The sequence below is a fragment of the Ascidia mentula genome, chromosome 9 (genome assembly GCF_947561715.1).
Source record: "Ascidia mentula chromosome 9, kaAscMent1.1, whole genome shotgun sequence".
Lineage (NCBI taxonomy): Eukaryota > Metazoa > Chordata > Ascidiacea > Phlebobranchia > Ascidiidae > Ascidia > Ascidia mentula.
Window position 1 is genome coordinate 11,927,377 of NC_138574.1, and position 16,955 is coordinate 11,944,331.

Below are 16,955 nucleotides of genomic sequence, written 5' to 3' on the forward strand. Positions count from 1 at the left end.
GATCTAATTAATTGTAGCACACAAATTAAAGCATTTTCATTGATAGAAAAATTTATAAAAAATATTTATGTCTATGTTATGTATAGGCTAAAAGTACCACAACATAGTTTATTCAATGTGTTACTTACAAACACATCTCGGTAACTCATCTGACCAGTCTCCCCTTTCTGTGCATGTGATGACTTTATTCTCGCTGGGAAGATAACCTTCATCACAACTTACAAAAATTGTGGTTCCAAATTCAAAGCCTGAAGCTTGCGTTTCCATGTACTGTATGCTACCATTTGGTGGATTTTGTAATTCTGGACATGTGAGCACTAAATCAAAGAGTTGATGTGGTAAAAATCAATAAAAAAGAATGTCTTTACATTTGTGAAAATCAATAAAAAATAAAATTTGTAGTATACATACAAAGTCTAGTTTGGTTTTAAAAACTTGCTAATAAAGCAGCACCTTGCTCACAAACAGTGCCATAAAATCCAGGAAGGCACTGACATGTGCTGTCTTCATGACATGTAGCTCCATTCAAACATGGCAAGGAAGCACAAAAACTTATACCTGAAATGATAAGAATGGAAATTCACATGGTATAAAAATTGTGTTTCATGCTACAATAGTATAACAACGAAATTGAACTTACTGCTTTCACAGTGTACACCTGTGTAGCCCGCAGGGCAGACACAAGAACCTATCGCATTACAATGTCCACCATTCAGACACGGACAGTCTTAAAAGAATGTTTTTAAAATATAACATAAATCTATTGGAAAAGTGTTCATTTGAAAAACCTCTTTCACAGAGAATTTTTTTAGGATGTGAGCAGTCTCCATGTCTCCAACATTGCGACGTTGTCCAAATGAGCGTTCGAATCCAGCCACACTTGTAAGTAGACATGGAGGTGCAAGAACCACCAGACCGACGAACAACTCCTGAATGCCATTTTTCAAATTCATAAACACTGTTGTCCAACCAGTAAAGTTTCCATCTGTTAGTGTGTTGATCATATCTTTGCTCCAACCCAATCCAATACAAATCTTAAACAAAACAATGAGGTTTATCTTTCAAAAAATCTTGGACATTGAAAAACATGACACAGATTTTTTTTATTCATCTTTGTCAAATTCTATTTTAAGGTATTTAAATGTTTGTATTAAACAAAGTTGTGTTATCAAAAAAACTATTTTCATATTTAACTTCCCTGTGGAAACTGGTAATCTTGTGCAAGTAGGCCTTTTTCATATTTGAATCATTAATATAACTATTGTTAACTTTTACTGATTCAAATGTTATTTGTCAATAACTACCAAAAAATGTTTTTCTTTAAAAAGAAAGTTGGCCTAAAAATTAAAAAAAAACACATAAACACTACCGTATGGTGTGGAGTTCATATTATTTCCAATGGCTAAAAATACATCTTTTGTTTTTATCATGACCATGCTAGCACCATAACTTTTACAGTGAACTTTGGCCTGTGGCTGGCTTTTTTTCTCGTCAAAAAACAAATACTCTTTTCCATCATAAAAGAAAGTGGAACTGGGATCTGAAACAACAGACATTTGGTACCCAATATGTTATTGTAGTCTCTATGAATTGTGAAATAATAAAAGCAACACCTGATAATGGACTGCATGGTTCATTTTCACAGTGTTTTCTTTCTACATTTTCCCCCCTGCACATGACAGTATTAGGAGGTGAATTCGGACATTCCCTTCTCCTTAATTGAAACCCTGAGCCACATGTGGAAGTGCAAGGACCCCATAAGCTCCATTCACCCCAACTGTTCCACATTGGTTGCAATGGTGGTTGTGGTATTGGCACAATTTGGTTAGGTTCAGCTGGTATTTCTGAATTGACTAACAGTAAAGGTGAGTCAGTTTATTTTCTACAAAACATAACATTAAATTGACATAATTTTTTTATACAGCAGGTGATACTGGCAAGAGGTTAAAGGAAGATAATTGTACTAATTTCTGGGAGCAAGCATGTAATGTAGAATGCAACACAAAACACCAAGAATAAAGCTACGCCTACTAGTGAAAAACAACCACAGAAAACCATTCTCACCAGAGGGACGTTTGACGCACTCATACGAGGTATAATCGAAAGTCCACAACATTCCTGGCAAACAGGTTATTGTAGGGGGGTGACCCTCGGCAAGTTGAAGAGAGGGGTTTTTACACTAAAGTTGAAATAACAAGAAAATGTCGTTCAGCTAACATAACTTCAAAGACTAGTTTTTAGAAACAAAGAGGCCGCAAATTAACTGAAAAAACTCCTGATGTCTTGTATTACAACTGGGTTCAACAACCAAAAAATAAATGAATGAATTACTCGCAGTTCAATGGATTTTCCAACTTTCCTAAGTTTTTCGTCATCAGTTTTCAATTCTACTCCAACTACGTCTACATCACGTGATAAATCGTTGTAATAAAACACACAGGGTCGCCCTAAAAACGAAAGTGTTTGTTATCGTTATATTTTGCAAATTAAATACATTTTCAACAACATAAATAATTAAGGGTGTGTTTTCGTAAGAGCATTCCAGTACATAAACTTAAATACAGGGGAATTAAAGTTATTCCATTTAGAGAGCAACAAAAACTTCCTTGCAGGCGTATAAGTGTTTAAATATCAAAGGAAAGGTAGGATTTAAAGGCTTAAAATTCCTAATCTTTTTTTTATATTTTTATACCTCCGCTGTGTCATTTACACCTGTCAACTTTCAAATACATTTCTACTGACAAATCGCAAAAACACCTTGACATGATGGAATTTCATGTGACCACCCATCTGTGCAATGTATTTCATTGTATGCAGGTGTTTTGTATCCTGGCGCACAGATCACCCGCACCCTTGATCCATATTTCCATCTGTCTGTGCTGTTTTCATGATAATCCAGAAACTCCAAGCGACCATTGCTTGGCGTTTCAAGTGGAGGGCAAGGGGCGTGGCATGAAGCATTATTGGGGTGGACATCCCACAATCCTTCAGGCCCACAATGATATTTCCTCACGCCTATTAAGTCTTTTTCTGGATCAGAACACTGCAACAAATTGTGTTTTGGAGTTGATTTTAATAAAAAAATTTTCTCAAACCTGTGGAATTATTTTGCGAAACCCTCTGTATTGACAAAAACTGTGATTCAACTAATTAAAGACAATAACCTTTTTTATTATCATACAAGGGAAATATTTTCAATATTGTTAAAAACATCTACCTACTTGTAATGTGATACTTTCACCACCAGAAATCCACTCCTCATCTAATGAAACATTTTCATATCCAACAACTTCAACCCCGTCTGACAAAAAAGTGGCTTCCAACAGACAAGGCGTAACTGATAAGTAAAAAACACTACAGTGAAAGTTCTTTAGGGTTTGTTGCCTCATAACCTACGTTTACAGGTTGTTTGAGGATCAGACCACCCGCCTGCTTCACATGTAATGTGTTCTGTAGTCGGTCGATAACCTTTACTGCAATTTAACTTCATTCGTGCTCCAATTTGTCGATTCAATGACTCTTGGTCAAGAAAAAGGAAAAAACCGTTTGCAGGATTGTTTACCAAACTGCACTGAAAAACTGCAAACATTAACAACAAGAAATAATTTCTGGCAAAAAAAACATTTCTGTTAACTAAGTTGATTTAAACCGGCATAAGATTTAAATCTAAATATTAAAGTTAGGCACAGATATTTGCAGAGCAACAGTAAAAATAGGAAGGAGAATGAGAACAATATTTAAACTGGTGAAAATCAATAAAAAAGGATGTCTTTACAGTTGTGAAAACCAATGAAAAATAAAATTTGTAAATATACATACAAAGTCTAGTTTTTCTTTTTAAACTTGCTAATAAAGCAGCACCTAGCTCACAAAAAGTGCCATAAAATCCAGGAAGGCACTGACATGTGCTGTTTTCATGACATGTAGCTCCATTCAAACACGGCAAGGAAGCACAAAAACTTATACCTGAAATGATAAGAAAGGAAATTCAGTTGGTATAAAAATTGTGTTTAATGCTGCAATAGTATAACAATGAAATTTAACTTACTGCTTTTACAGTGTACACCTGTGTAGCCCACAGGGCAGACGCAAGAACCTGATGCATTACATTGTCCACCATTCAGACACGGACAGTCTTAAAAGAATGTTTTTAAAATGTAACATAAATCTAATATATTGGAAAAGTGGTCGTTAGAAAAACCTCTTTCACAGAGAATTTTTTGAGGATATGAGCAGACTCCGTTTTTCCAATGCTGCGTCTTTGTCCAATTGGGCGTTTGAATCCAGCCACTCTTGCGAGTAGACATGGAGGTGCAATAACCATTAGACGGAAGAACAACTCGTGAACGCCAATTTTTTTGTTCATAAACACTGTTGTCCGACCAGTAACGTTTACATCTCCAATATTTAAAATATTTAATACATCTATGCCTCAACCCAATCCAATAAAAATCTTAAACAAAACAATGAGGTTTATCTTTTGAAAAATCTTGGACATTGAAAAAACATATAACGTATTTTTTTCACCTTTGTCAAATTATATATAAAGGTATTTAGATTTTTGTTAACAAAGTTACGTTATCAAAAAACCTATCTTTATACTCAACTTCCCTTTGAAAACTGGTAATCTTGCACAAGTAGGAGCTTTTTTATGTTTTAAATATTGATAACTATTGTTAAATTTTGTTGATAAATATATTATTTTTAAATAATTACCAAAAAATGTTTTTTTTTTAAAAGTTGGCCTTAAATTTTCAAAAAAGCATAAACACTTACCATATAGTGTGGAGTTCATATGATCTCCAATGGCTAAAAATACATCTTTTGTTTTTATCATGACCATGCTAGCACCATAACTTTTACAGTGAACTTTGGCCTGTGGCTGGCTTTTTTTCTCGTCAAAAAACAAATACTCTTTTCCATCATAAAAGAAAGTGGAACTTGGATCTGAAACAACAAACATTTGGTATCAGATATGTTATTGTAGTCTATATGAATTGTGAAATAATAAAAACAACACCTGATAATGGACTGCATGGTTCATTTTCACAGTGTTTTCTTTCTACATTTTTCCCCCTGCACATGACAGTATTGGGAGGTGAATTCGGACATTCCCTTCTCCTTAATTGAAACCCTGAGCCACATTTGGAAGTGCAAGGACCCCATAAGTTCCATTTACCCCAACTGTTCCATGTGACTACCCAAAAAGACCAATTTTGGTAAACAGGCGTTGTACTGTGTGGTTAACAATGTACATTGCATAAAATTCTTGGTTACTTCTATGCAATACCTTCACAAGTTGGAGTTTGTGCAGACCATTTACCCAAATGACAACGAACACTTCGGGCACCAACTAATCGCAAGGTATTGTCACATGCAAAAGTTACCATACTTTCACTCCGATGGGTGATGGAACCACCAGTAGGTGGTGCAAGATGGCTACAAGCTAAAAAAACATTAAGTGTTTTTTTATAGAATTGTGAGGACATAGTAAAGTAATTGAAACAAAACTAAGCATGTAGCTATTTGTTTAATTTGTCAATTTTGGTGGAAAATACATTACTTCAAGTGCATATGAAAAACCTAAGAATTTTCTAGTTAGCTTGTAGTATACTGATACTTTCAACACTAATTCATTATTAGTGCACATAAACTCTGACTGTGCAGGCTGTACCCATCAATCAGTAAGCAATGAGAGATTTAGAACTGGACAAATAAAAATAACGCAAAAGTAAATTTGATTGCAAGGTCAGAATGTTTCTGTTTAAACATTCTAACCATGTAGTCAATGCCAACAAGCAAATTCTTGTCTTTAAGTTATACTTACGAATTGGATCACAAGAAAGAGGTTGAGGAAACCAAGTTCCTTTAATGGTGCATGTGACATTTCCCTGACCCTGAAGTCTATATCCATTGTTGCATTCAACTCGAACCACAGAGTTGATAGCATACACATGTTGCAATGGAACAAGGCGGCCATTTCGCACACCAAAATTATTACATTTTACTTCTGCAAATCAATAATTATTTCTGTGAATGAAAATTGTGAAATAAATCTGCTAATTCTTGCAAGCACTGAGGCTCTTTTGTTTTTAATCTCTTGTTGTTCTGCATTTTATACACTGATGATGCTGTTCAAAGCGAAATATATTTGTCTTAAATAACAAGCTGACAAATTTTAACCTACTGGAATACCGTAAATGTTTCCATGTTTGTGGTAAATCTACATGCCATAACCAGTACAGTTGCATACTAGCATTTAAATTAAATCAAATCAGAAAAAAAATAACCAACCAACACAGCTGGGTTGTGAACTTGACCATTTTTCTGTTGGTAAACACTCAATGTGGTTTGCGCCTTCTAACCGATAACCATGCAAGCATGTGAAAGCAACTGAGGTTCCCATTGGATGGCCCACACCTGTCTGTAAACTTGGCTGCATTTCACCATTCTGTAAGTGGTGTATTGGGGGACATTTCTTAACTGAAAAACAATATTTCTTTAAAAATTACAGGATAAAAAATTTCTCATGCATTAAGTTTTTAAATATTTTGTGATTAGACATCACATCAAATTTTAGACACTGTATGGTGTTGGTTTTTTCAAAGTCGCAATCCAAATGAACTATTGAGAAAACGACAATAATAAAATACGTGTTTATCTTAATAGTTGGTTGATAGCAGTTACCATGGCAATTGGCAGACCCTTCCCAGATGGCATCGGCATTACAAACAGCAAATGAGCTTCCAGTGTTTCGAAATCCCTCGTTGCAGACAAATCGAACACGTGACCCGAAGACGTAATCTACGCCGCGGTCATCCACTCGGCCATTTGGTGGCGCATCAGGAGCATTACATCGCCTTACTTAAAATATATTTCACTTTATCAGGTGCAAAATACAACTGTAGAAGGTTAGAAATGAAACTATCCAATTTTGTAGGTTTAATCTGGTTTTCTTTTGAAATTTGCAGCTTTCAAAAGATCATCAGTGAAAAGGAAAGACAAAACTTAGCATGTTTGTATTCTTACTTTCACATGACTGTGCGGTTCCCGTCCATTCTCTATCGGCTCCACAGCGTCGAGGTGATTTGTTTGGGGGAACTTTTTCATATCCTAAATAACGAATGAAATAAAATACTTTTTTTCGCAAATTGTGGACGCATATATTAATAGAAGTTTTGTTTACTCTAAGCTTTATAGTAAATAAGCATATAGCTAACCGGGGTTGCACTCATAAGTTATTGCAGCGGCAAAAGAGTAGTCACTCCCGACCACACGACCGTTTTCTGGATCCTCTGGTATTGGACAAGAAACTTTGCCGCAAAAATGGTTCGACCTCGACCACGTGCCGTCAGCTCGGCAATACACATTTGCATCTCCAGATGAATCATAACCTAATAATAAACAAGGTTAAAGGTTTTTTAAGAAAACTGATATTGCTTCAAATACAATTAGTTTTTAATGCTTTACGTGACTTGAGTTTAACTTGGTTATTTGTAAAGATTCGATGTTTATCTTTGTATGTTTATCTGACTAACGTAAACACAGCAAACAAAGTAGCCTGTCGTAAACTTTTACCTGTAAAACAAACATAGTTGACAGCTTGTCCTGGACTGAATGCTGGTTTTGTGGTATTTGGGTAGGCGTTTTTTCTTCTCTTTGGAACAGTGCATGCAATTTCCGCTATAGCCAAACATAAACCAGACATTGTGAAAATTGCAATCTAAAGTGGTGCTGTCGCGTATTTGTAATTGCGTGATATTATCACTGTGACACTAATCTTCACATTAAATATTTTTTTATTGAGACATCTATTTTTAGAACTTAAGCACAGATATTTGCAGATAAACAGTAAGAATAGGAAGGCAAATAAAAAAAGTATTTAAACTGTATTTTGCTTGCACAGATATGTTCAACAGCCTAAACACAGTTATATAGTTTAACTGGTACTGTTGACAATTATTGGCAAGGCAAAAATTTACAAATTTATTTATTCAAATAGGCAAATGAACTCCTTGAATGGAGGTTTGGGCGCATTGTGTCTGTTTTCAAGAAAACTTGTAATTTCCTGGGCAAAGACCAGTCATTTGCAATTAGTTAATCTGATTTTATAGAGTTATTTGATAAATTTCAATTTTAAGCATGACCAACAAAACTGTATGAAAACAAAACGCCTCTTTTAGTTAATTATCTCTATCCCGTGCATAAGGCCCAACCTCACTTACACTAAGTATCGATCAGAAGAGATAAGCTGATAATGTGCGAACAAAGAGCACTTTTATCTATATGTGTGTGACGTAATTTGTGACTTACTTCGGTGATGTGATTTACGGCCAATCCTGCAACGAAACAAAAACATTTTTTGTTATGAAAGAGCACAACCTCGGCCATGATTCGATAACATGCAAATCTCAGAAATTTCTCTGCGACATTTCTAGCATTTCCTATAACACCAAAAATCACAAAAAATGGTGGATTTGCTCAATGCATATTGTACGGTTTAACCGCTTAAAGTTAAAAAAACATTTTTACTGGAAGCTATTTGCAATTGGTAAGTTTTGCTTGTTTTTCCATTGATAAAACTAACTCAACATATACTTGTTGTCAGGTTAATTGCAGACATAATTCTTTTATCTTCACAACACACAATAAACTAGGAATTGAACAAAGTTTTTACTTAGAACCGTTGATCGTTTCTTCAATCCAGCTCTGCATCTGCGCAACATCTGCGTAGTAGCCAGGATACACAAAGCCATCTGTTTCATCCCTAAGAGCACATTCAATTCCAAAACTGACAATCCCCATTTGTGTCCAATAACTTTCGCCAGTTTGGGAATCCAAGCGCTGTTACAAGATTTTAAACAAATAAACAAACATTTGTATTTAAACTTCATACGTATACCAAAGAGTTCCATTAGGCATTTCAAGAAACTTTATAAAATAAAGCATTACTTGGTTTATGAGCGGCCCACCACTGTCTCCAGTACACGCGTCAGACAGAGTTCTTGCAGTTGTTGGAGATCTGGCACAAATCATGCGGTTCGTGTAACTCAAAGCCTGTCTTGTTGTTCGCGTGTGACGTTGGATTCCTTGACGACACCTGATCAAAACAGCAATAAAAAGTATCGTCTTTGTCTTGATTGATGAAGTTATTTTTAACCACAATAATACTTTAGACGAACAAATCGTTACCAAACTCTTGGAAAAAGGCCATAAATGTAAAAATGGAATATTTTCATACATATTGTCTGTTATTATAGGACACAAACATATTTAGCTTTTTTGTATAAAGTGACGAGTGGTATTTACACTGCATCTGGTTGTAGTTCTTGCGTGGTTTGCTGCAGAATGTTTGGTATGGTTTGACTTTGATAATTAGTGTGTCCAAATCCAGTTACTACGACTGTTGTTCTGTTTTCTCTTTCACCTGTAAAGTGCAACCCGTTATTACGTGAAAGACATTCTAAATTTAAAAAATGGTAAATGTTAAAAAAGCTGAGTTAAAAAAGGGGAAAGCGCGGTTAGAATTTAACATATTTTACGACAGGCAGCTGAAGAAAATTGTTGGACATACTTAGTCCGTTACTGTGTATGATGGTTCTGTTTGAAAGATTACTCCAAGGAAGACACACGGGACGAATGTACGGAGATAAGGGGATTGTTCCATTGAATTTCGGCCTTTCTTTTGTGGCGAACCAATCCGATTCATTACGTAAAAAACGAAGCGAGACTCCGATTCTAATCTAAAAACGGAGGTCCGTTTGGATAATCCTGTACGTTTCATAAGAAAAGTACCTTTGGTATACTTCATGTAGAGAATGCCAAAAGCTGTAGGAGATACGTTTACGCGCATCTTATTTCTCTTTAATCTCAAATCAAAACATTAAATGGGTCAGGTGAATCGTATAATAACCAAATATTTTACTGTACACATTGGTTTACGTCACGCACGAAATTTTTCCAACTTTAAAGACGATAATAGTGCCTAGAACGTACCCTTCATTGTACTGACATAATGTTTGTCACGGAAAGCAAGAACACAATATTTACAGGATAAGTTTACATCCAATAAACTTTTTTCATAAAGTATGATCAAAGTAAACGTACAAACCCGTTTTAATAAACTCACCAAAGCAATATCGTAATCATAATTGATTCTCAGCCACCCACGAATCGGTCGATCAAATCTTGGATGAAGATATATTTTCCTTGGTGTAAACAGTTCAACTGCAGAGTCCAAATTTTCTATCGAACTGGGGCGTTCGTAAACACCTGTCAATAATTATCGGTTTAACATCAAAGTTATGTAACGATGTAGGACCTATCAGAGGAATGCCCCCACAGCACGTGTCACTGGCATGTTTTTTTTTATATTAAGGTCACAATTCTCTTGAACAAACATAATTAAACTAAATAAGTAGAAGATCTTTAAATGCACAACTGTATTTGTAAAGACGAATTATTTTCAAAGACTGCAGAGGCACACTGGCCTCTCACTTGGTACAAGATGTACCGAAAACTATTGCATAGTTCATCCTATAACAGTAAAAAGACAACGAGATAACCAAATTGCACAGCGCTCGTCAACACCATGCGCTGTGCAATTTAATATCTTGTGATGGCGGATGTAATAAACGTCAATGGCGAAATATCGGCGAAGTTGGCGGCACACAACGTTCAGCAAGGAGCAACGCAATTCTCGCAGTGCACCAATCGGAGGTTTCCTGTTGGTGGATATTGCTCACGGCGTTGTTATAAGCTGACTCCCGACACTTGGAGAATATGTTGTTGCAAAATAAAAAGAAATCTCAAACGAAATCTGAGGATTTAATTTAAATCACCTGGCGGTCTTTTTGAAAAATAAAAGTTGCATCAACATGATTTATTGCATGCTTTTGGATGCACATTGACGACCACAATTAAAACTGTTCCCAAAGAAAGTTGAATAAACGTTATTTATTCTTACTTAGCTGAATAAAAGTACGGTGTTAACTAACCTACGGCGAGAACCAAATCTTCGATATGTTCGATGTCTTCATATTTGTCAAACACGTGAGCTGCTGTGAGAATCCACTGCTGGTTAATAAGCGATCCGCCACCCATTATACTGCGATCATCGAACAACTACAAATACAAAAATCAAATCTAGGTAATATATTGTTGATAATAAATTTCAGTTGTCTTTTGTATAGTTGTCTTTCACGCAATGTGCTTAATAAGCAGTAACTGTTTCCGGAGATAAAGTTCGAGACATTTCATGTAGCACAATGACAAAGAACTGAAAAGTAACTTACTTGTGTGGAAAGGTTTGTCATGATGAGCACCTGCCATGGCCAAGTGTGTTGTTTTACCGATATTCCTCCGACTACTCGCCCGAAACCGCGCTCATGTACGATTGTGTTGATAACATTTGATTGGCCACAAATCTTTAGATCTGTTAGAATTACGTTTAATAAGGAAAACAACACTAAAGTTATTAAAAAACAATGGAAACATGTTATGTTTGCTTTATTCAAAATTACTACCGTATAACTTTTACGTTCGAATCCTTTTGCCAAACCATCCACATTTAGGTTAAAATTGATTTTGTTGTCACGTTACCTGTACAATTTACATCAGCTCGTGTCCATTGTTTTCTTGAATTGCAGAAAACCTGGGGACCAATAGGTGTCATTCCCGGAGGGCACGCATATTCAACGAAGTCACCGTGTCTAAAGTTTGAATTCACTTGAACCAAACCACGGTCAACGAAACGCACCACACTGTAACCCACACTGCCTCTAGCCGGTGGTGGCGAATTCCCACAGATGGCCACTTAACAATAATTAACAAATGACATTACTTGAACAGAAACTATCAAAATTGACTTTTAATTTGATATTTCCATCGGGGCGTTATTAAAATGTTGGTTGGTGTAATGGTTCTCAGCGCCTTTTTATAAACTTTTTCTCTCTAGATAAACATTCGTCATTCTCACTTGGATTAAAGCAGGACATCCCACAGTGACCGTCACAAGCACATCGTTTCCTTCCTTTACACTCCCTGTTATGCACACAAGCTTTTCGGCATGGATAACCCGCCAAACTCTCGTTTCTTCCTGGACATGGACCTATAACATATTTTTCCTATAGTTGCGCTAGATGACATAAACACTTCACGCACTCCACTTTTGTTCATTACAGGGGCGTATGTCCAGGATGATCACATCAAATAAAACTTTGGGGCAATGTGCTTGACATTACCTATAATTCTGGCCTAAAACATAATTGTATTCCAGAAAAAAAACAATGATTTTCTTTGGGTGTAAAATATTCTTTGCATGCGAGACATTGACTTTATGATAACTTAATTAGACTTTCGAAACAAAGTGTAACACACAGCACCAGCCCAAAAACGCCCCCAGCTGTTGTATTGGAATTTTCAGCAATATGCTGGTAATTTTCCACAAACTTGAAGAGCATAAACTTATTTTCCGAAATGAAAAACTTAACTTAATAATTTACTTTGATATGAGTTATTTATCTTCAAAAGTAAACTTTATACCGCATCTGGCAAAGACATATGATTCATCCTCGTTGTTGCTGCAATCTCCAACGCCATCACACACTTTGTCGACGCTTAAACAAAGATCACTGTTTGGACATCGAAACTTGTTGTTAGAACACGGCCCTGTTGCGCTGCTACCTGCTGACAATAGGGATATTGAAAATTTTTATTATTCCCTGTCTTCAATTTGCCAAGTGGTCAGCGTAACATTAAAGTAATATGATAAGCATGTGGAGCCAATAATATGAATTTGTGTACACCAGCTGCACTGATGAGACCTTTTAGGTCGAAACAGTGGCCATCTGTCTGCAGCTTATACACAAATTAAAGTAATAATTTAGTATCGCTGCACTCGGTTTCAATGAATAGTTCATTGCTTGTACTTGTGTGATAAAAGAAACAAAATTATTTCCCCCAAACCTCTACTTGATCCAAGTACAGGCTCTTATGGCATAAAGCACTTTAGGTTGTGTAGCCAGTTTTTGTTGAAATCACTTAATGTTCAAGGAGATAAACTAAACCAATATCCGTCTTCACTTCAAACTTAAACATCTTGCTATCGTCGCGAAAATTCAGGCTATAATCAATTCGTGTAAACGGAAAATCAAAAGTTGGTTTATCTGTGGTTTACTTACGGCTGAAAAGTGACTTTAACAGCAAGACAACCCATATCCAAGTCTTCATCCTGAGGAATTAAACTCAAGAGACCGCAGAATGTCAGTATTTTGTTGGGAATGAACAATTCTTTTTTTGCTTATCTGTTTCCCTGCTTCCCATAACAATATGTTAATCATACACAAATAAATCACTAAGCCTACTGATTTTGATTCTAGTTATGCCTCAACATATCTTACAGAGCTAGGCTACTATTGGCGAAACTTGAGGAGCGGAATTTGTATTTATGTCTGTTGCTGTGCCATATTGCTGAAGAACGCCAAGCATGATTCGGGAAGTAATCGACGATACTTGTAGTTAACATTGTCGCAAGGCATACCGCATAACACTGGTTCTGGTTGTTTTTTTGAAGCGATTCCTGCACGTGGCTGTTTAGGAAGGGAAATTTCCAAATTACTTTTGTCTTCGATTTGTGTTGTTAAGCATACCTGTCAAATACGTTTATAAAGCTCCACATTCAGCTGTAGAAGAAACGTAAGAAATATAATTCATTAATCATATGATCATATGCAAAGTGGAGCCAATAATGTGAATTGGCCGTTTGGTCAGCAAAGTCGTCTGATAATCACACCAGCTGCACTGATGAAACCTCATAGGTCGAAACACAGTGGCCATTTGTACGCAGCTCACACAATATGTCATTAAGTTTGTTCAAAACCAAACTTTAACGATCTTTGATTAGCATTTAAAAAAAAATCCAATATTCCGATCAGCCACATAAAGTATTACAAGCTGCAAGAATACGAGCTTTCATGCCAATTGGAATTTTCACATTTTCATGTTTGCGGCACATAAACTTGTGCGTGAAAAAAAAAGCAGTGCAAAATTATTAGTCAGATGCAACCTTTTTCCACCAGTAGAGGGCAGGCAATAGTTACAGACAATGGTTCAATTATGGAGCTTCCACTGTGAATGCTTTCTTGGTAATGTATTTTATTGTCGCTAACGTGTTGGCATAGATATCATTTTTTAAAAATAGGATCGCAGAACAAAAAGTTGAAGAAGCACCGAGCTAAATAACACATGTGTTAAAATAAGTAGAAACTGTTTGACACCGGTTGAGTGGTCGCGATGTAATTAATCTGGCGATAACTTAATATGATCGCGGTAAGGACGTCACGAATACTCGTATTTGCCGAAGAAAACTGCACGTGTTAGGATGAAAAAAATAACACACAGAGAGCTGACAGATGAAAGACTCGCTGAGAATATTGTGATTTAAAGTTTTCAAGCAAATAGAACCAGGCTATAAAGAGCAAAACAGCGTAATGTTTCACTATGGTATCTAGACTGTTTAAAAAACAAAAGAAAACTATTTTATTTTGAGGAGTATTCTCGACAAAGAAATTCTCTGCAGAAAGCATGTGATATTTTTAACTCCTTTATTTCATCTGATAAGAAGGTCAAGACACTGAGAGAAGTTTACTTTGATAAAGGATTGAATGTTATTCATGAATAGAACTTCGTCGTGTAACCAATTCTTTGAGCTTGAGTGAGTCCATCGCAAACGCCAACTAGCACTGGGCTGAAGCCTCGAGGAAAGCTGCCAATGGTGTGGAATAAGGCTTACGCAAAGAAATTCTGTCGAGCGCGCACTACCACTTGTTACAAACTCGGTCGATTCCATTTGGTATGCAAGGTAAATCACTCTATTTGTTAGAAAAAAAATAAGTTGCCCTTGTATTTGGGTAATGTACAAATTTGTACCGCTACATCAGTCAAACATCAAATTTCAAACTGTATCGATTGCTTAAAACAAACACAATTCCTGTCAGGAGGTTTTGCTTTAACAAACTTTCTTTCGGGGAAAGTCGTATAATTTGGACCCTGCGTGTAATTTGGATTTTCCCTTTTTTAATAAATATGCGCTACAATCTTTAAAAATGTTTTGTACAGCTTGAAAGAAGACTTGATAAAACGCGAAAGACGTTTAACACACTTACGTAGACAACCCGGGTGACACGAACGTGGATGTTTTGGAAAGGAAAAAGGCATGTCCCTTTTTCTCGTCACTCTCTCTCTCACGCACATTCATGCGGTGGAGTTCTTTGGCGGCAACTTGCAGGTTGTGGCGTCTGAGTTGGTGTTTTGCCATTAATGATGTTGAATTGAAAATCTAGTGTTAATGTTTACAGCTGTTTTGATATATTGCGGTTTTAAAGAATCAATGAAGTGGTTTGGAAAAGAAAATGCATTCACAAAGGTTTTAAATGGTAGTTGTAAGTGCTATTTTCTAACCTGTGTTTTAAAATCTCAGTAATTTGAGATTTATATAACAAATTCAACATTATTAATGGCAAAACACCAACTCAGACGCCACAACCTGCAAGTTGCCGCCAAAGAACTCCACCGCATGAATGTGCGTGAGAGAGAGAGTGACGAGAAAAAAGGACATGCCTTTTTCCTTTCCAAAACATCCACGTTCGTGTCACCCGGGTTGTCTACGTAAGTGTGTTAAACGCGAAAGACAGGCGAGTTGAAACTTCTCGCAATCTGGTAGTTACAGATAGAAATACAAAGTACGTTAATTTTGCATTTGTTTTAGAGATTAAACTTTATTTTATAACTGTATGTTGTATATCCAAGTGGGCATGATTTTTGCGTTATATAACTGTAACTGCTTTCGGTATATAAAGCCGAATATGATATTGCTTTCCAAGAGTCAAGTAGGTGGAAAAAATGTGTAGAAAGTTGTGTAATTTGGACCTGTATGATGTGTGTAATTTGGCCCGGGGCCACAGGAACTGATATCAATTATGTATTTATTATTATCAGAACACATTTTACACATGATCTATAATATTAGTCATATCTGAATAAAATATGTTATTGAAATATAGCTAACAATCAACTATATGTTTTTCAGCATTATTTTTAACTACCTGTTGATATAAATACTAATGAAAATTAGAAGTAAAATATCTTAAATTATTTGGGAAACTTAAAAATACAGAATAAAGAAGATAAAACTAAGGTCCAGTCATCTTGTTACAGTAAAGAAGATGGTTAAAGTAGCTGCATTTTATTAACACAGTGCATCTTGTAGGTCAAGAATTGCAACCTCAGTTTGTATCTACTGTCTCATTTTTTGCATTTGGTATTGTAAAGTCTTTGCATTATAGTATTGTTTTTTATTCTCAAGGTTTTTTCGCTATTTTAATTATTTTTCTGTTCTTTTTTTTATTGAATAAAATAAAATATTGTGGAAATGTACAAATAATGGGGACAAAATATTTATGTAAAGTTGCCATCACTTCTTAGAAACTGTAAGTGTTACAATTTGTACACGCTGCTGTTCCAAATTATACACTAGGCAAGTAACAATCGTTCCAAAATTTCCAAATACTAATTATTCCGCACATGAAAATAACAGGATTCTGTTTTTTTGCTTTTAAAGAGTTTAGATGATAATTTATCAAATCGTGTTAATAACTCTTTTGGTTAACATCTATATTTTTTGAGATTTAAACTTAAGTGGTCCAAATTAAACGACTTTTCTATCCTCTGCTACCTAATGTTTTGACAAATTTCTCAAACCCTTGACACTTCCGGGTATTTTGATAATCGGCTTCATGGATCATATCAAGCAGTTCTGGCATGTCGAATGCCATATGTATGTATGTATGCATAGGCTATGTGTATTGCTTTGGTAGTTATAATACATTTTTTTGGGTCGGTAAATGTCCTGCTGTGTAACTGAGAATAATTTTGTCACAATGCAAAGGGTTTTGTAT

The 16,955-nt window shown here is 35.7% G+C and overlaps 1 protein-coding gene across 20 annotated transcripts in view; it reads right to left on the reverse strand.

The window, feature by feature from the left end:
- Window positions 1-13,315, reverse strand: part of LOC145912932 (uncharacterized) — a 100,276-nt gene extending 86,961 nt beyond the window's left edge. For 17 of the 20 annotated variants that reach the window (XR_014403322.1, XM_083000397.1, XM_083000396.1 and 14 more), the window contains exons 1-35: window positions 13,182-13,315; window positions 12,544-12,684; window positions 11,978-12,109; window positions 11,602-11,814; window positions 11,295-11,434; window positions 10,998-11,124; window positions 10,130-10,272; window positions 9,575-9,743; window positions 9,310-9,427; window positions 8,953-9,100; window positions 8,678-8,844; window positions 8,314-8,339; window positions 7,579-7,683; window positions 7,221-7,394; window positions 7,030-7,113; window positions 6,688-6,864; window positions 6,295-6,483; window positions 5,828-6,010; window positions 5,291-5,446; window positions 5,021-5,197; window positions 4,777-4,947; window positions 4,202-4,453; window positions 4,049-4,135; window positions 3,862-3,966; window positions 3,397-3,579; window positions 3,222-3,337; window positions 2,758-3,043; window positions 2,332-2,447; window positions 2,065-2,179; window positions 1,614-1,853; window positions 1,370-1,540; window positions 789-1,034; window positions 641-727; window positions 454-558; window positions 129-317 (exon numbers count right to left, since the gene is read on the reverse strand). Coding sequence is in view for 19 of the 20 variants with exons in the window: in XM_083000397.1 (XP_082856523.1) it covers window positions 129-317; window positions 454-558; window positions 641-727; window positions 789-1,034; window positions 1,370-1,540; window positions 1,614-1,853; window positions 2,065-2,179; window positions 2,332-2,447; window positions 2,758-3,043; window positions 3,222-3,337; window positions 3,397-3,579; window positions 3,862-3,966; window positions 4,049-4,135; window positions 4,202-4,453; window positions 4,777-4,947; window positions 5,021-5,197; window positions 5,291-5,446; window positions 5,828-6,010; window positions 6,295-6,483; window positions 6,688-6,864; window positions 7,030-7,113; window positions 7,221-7,394; window positions 7,579-7,683; window positions 8,314-8,339; window positions 8,678-8,844; window positions 8,953-9,100; window positions 9,310-9,427; window positions 9,575-9,743; window positions 10,130-10,272; window positions 10,998-11,124; window positions 11,295-11,434; window positions 11,602-11,814; window positions 11,978-12,109; window positions 12,544-12,684; window positions 13,182-13,230 (5,287 nt within the window). In the remaining variant the exon portion in view is untranslated. The remainder of the gene's footprint in view (window positions 1-128; window positions 318-453; window positions 559-640; window positions 728-788; window positions 1,035-1,369; window positions 1,541-1,613; window positions 1,854-2,064; window positions 2,180-2,331; window positions 2,448-2,757; window positions 3,044-3,221; window positions 3,338-3,396; window positions 3,580-3,861; window positions 3,967-4,048; window positions 4,136-4,201; window positions 4,454-4,776; window positions 4,948-5,020; window positions 5,198-5,290; window positions 5,447-5,827; window positions 6,011-6,294; window positions 6,484-6,687; window positions 6,865-7,029; window positions 7,114-7,220; window positions 7,395-7,578; window positions 7,684-8,313; window positions 8,340-8,677; window positions 8,845-8,952; window positions 9,101-9,309; window positions 9,428-9,574; window positions 9,744-10,129; window positions 10,273-10,997; window positions 11,125-11,294; window positions 11,435-11,601; window positions 11,815-11,977; window positions 12,110-12,543; window positions 12,685-13,181) is intronic. The other 3 variants (XM_083000389.1, XM_083000401.1, XM_083000402.1) reach the window with 3 other exon arrangements.
- Between the last annotated feature and the right edge of the window lie 3,640 nt (window positions 13,316-16,955).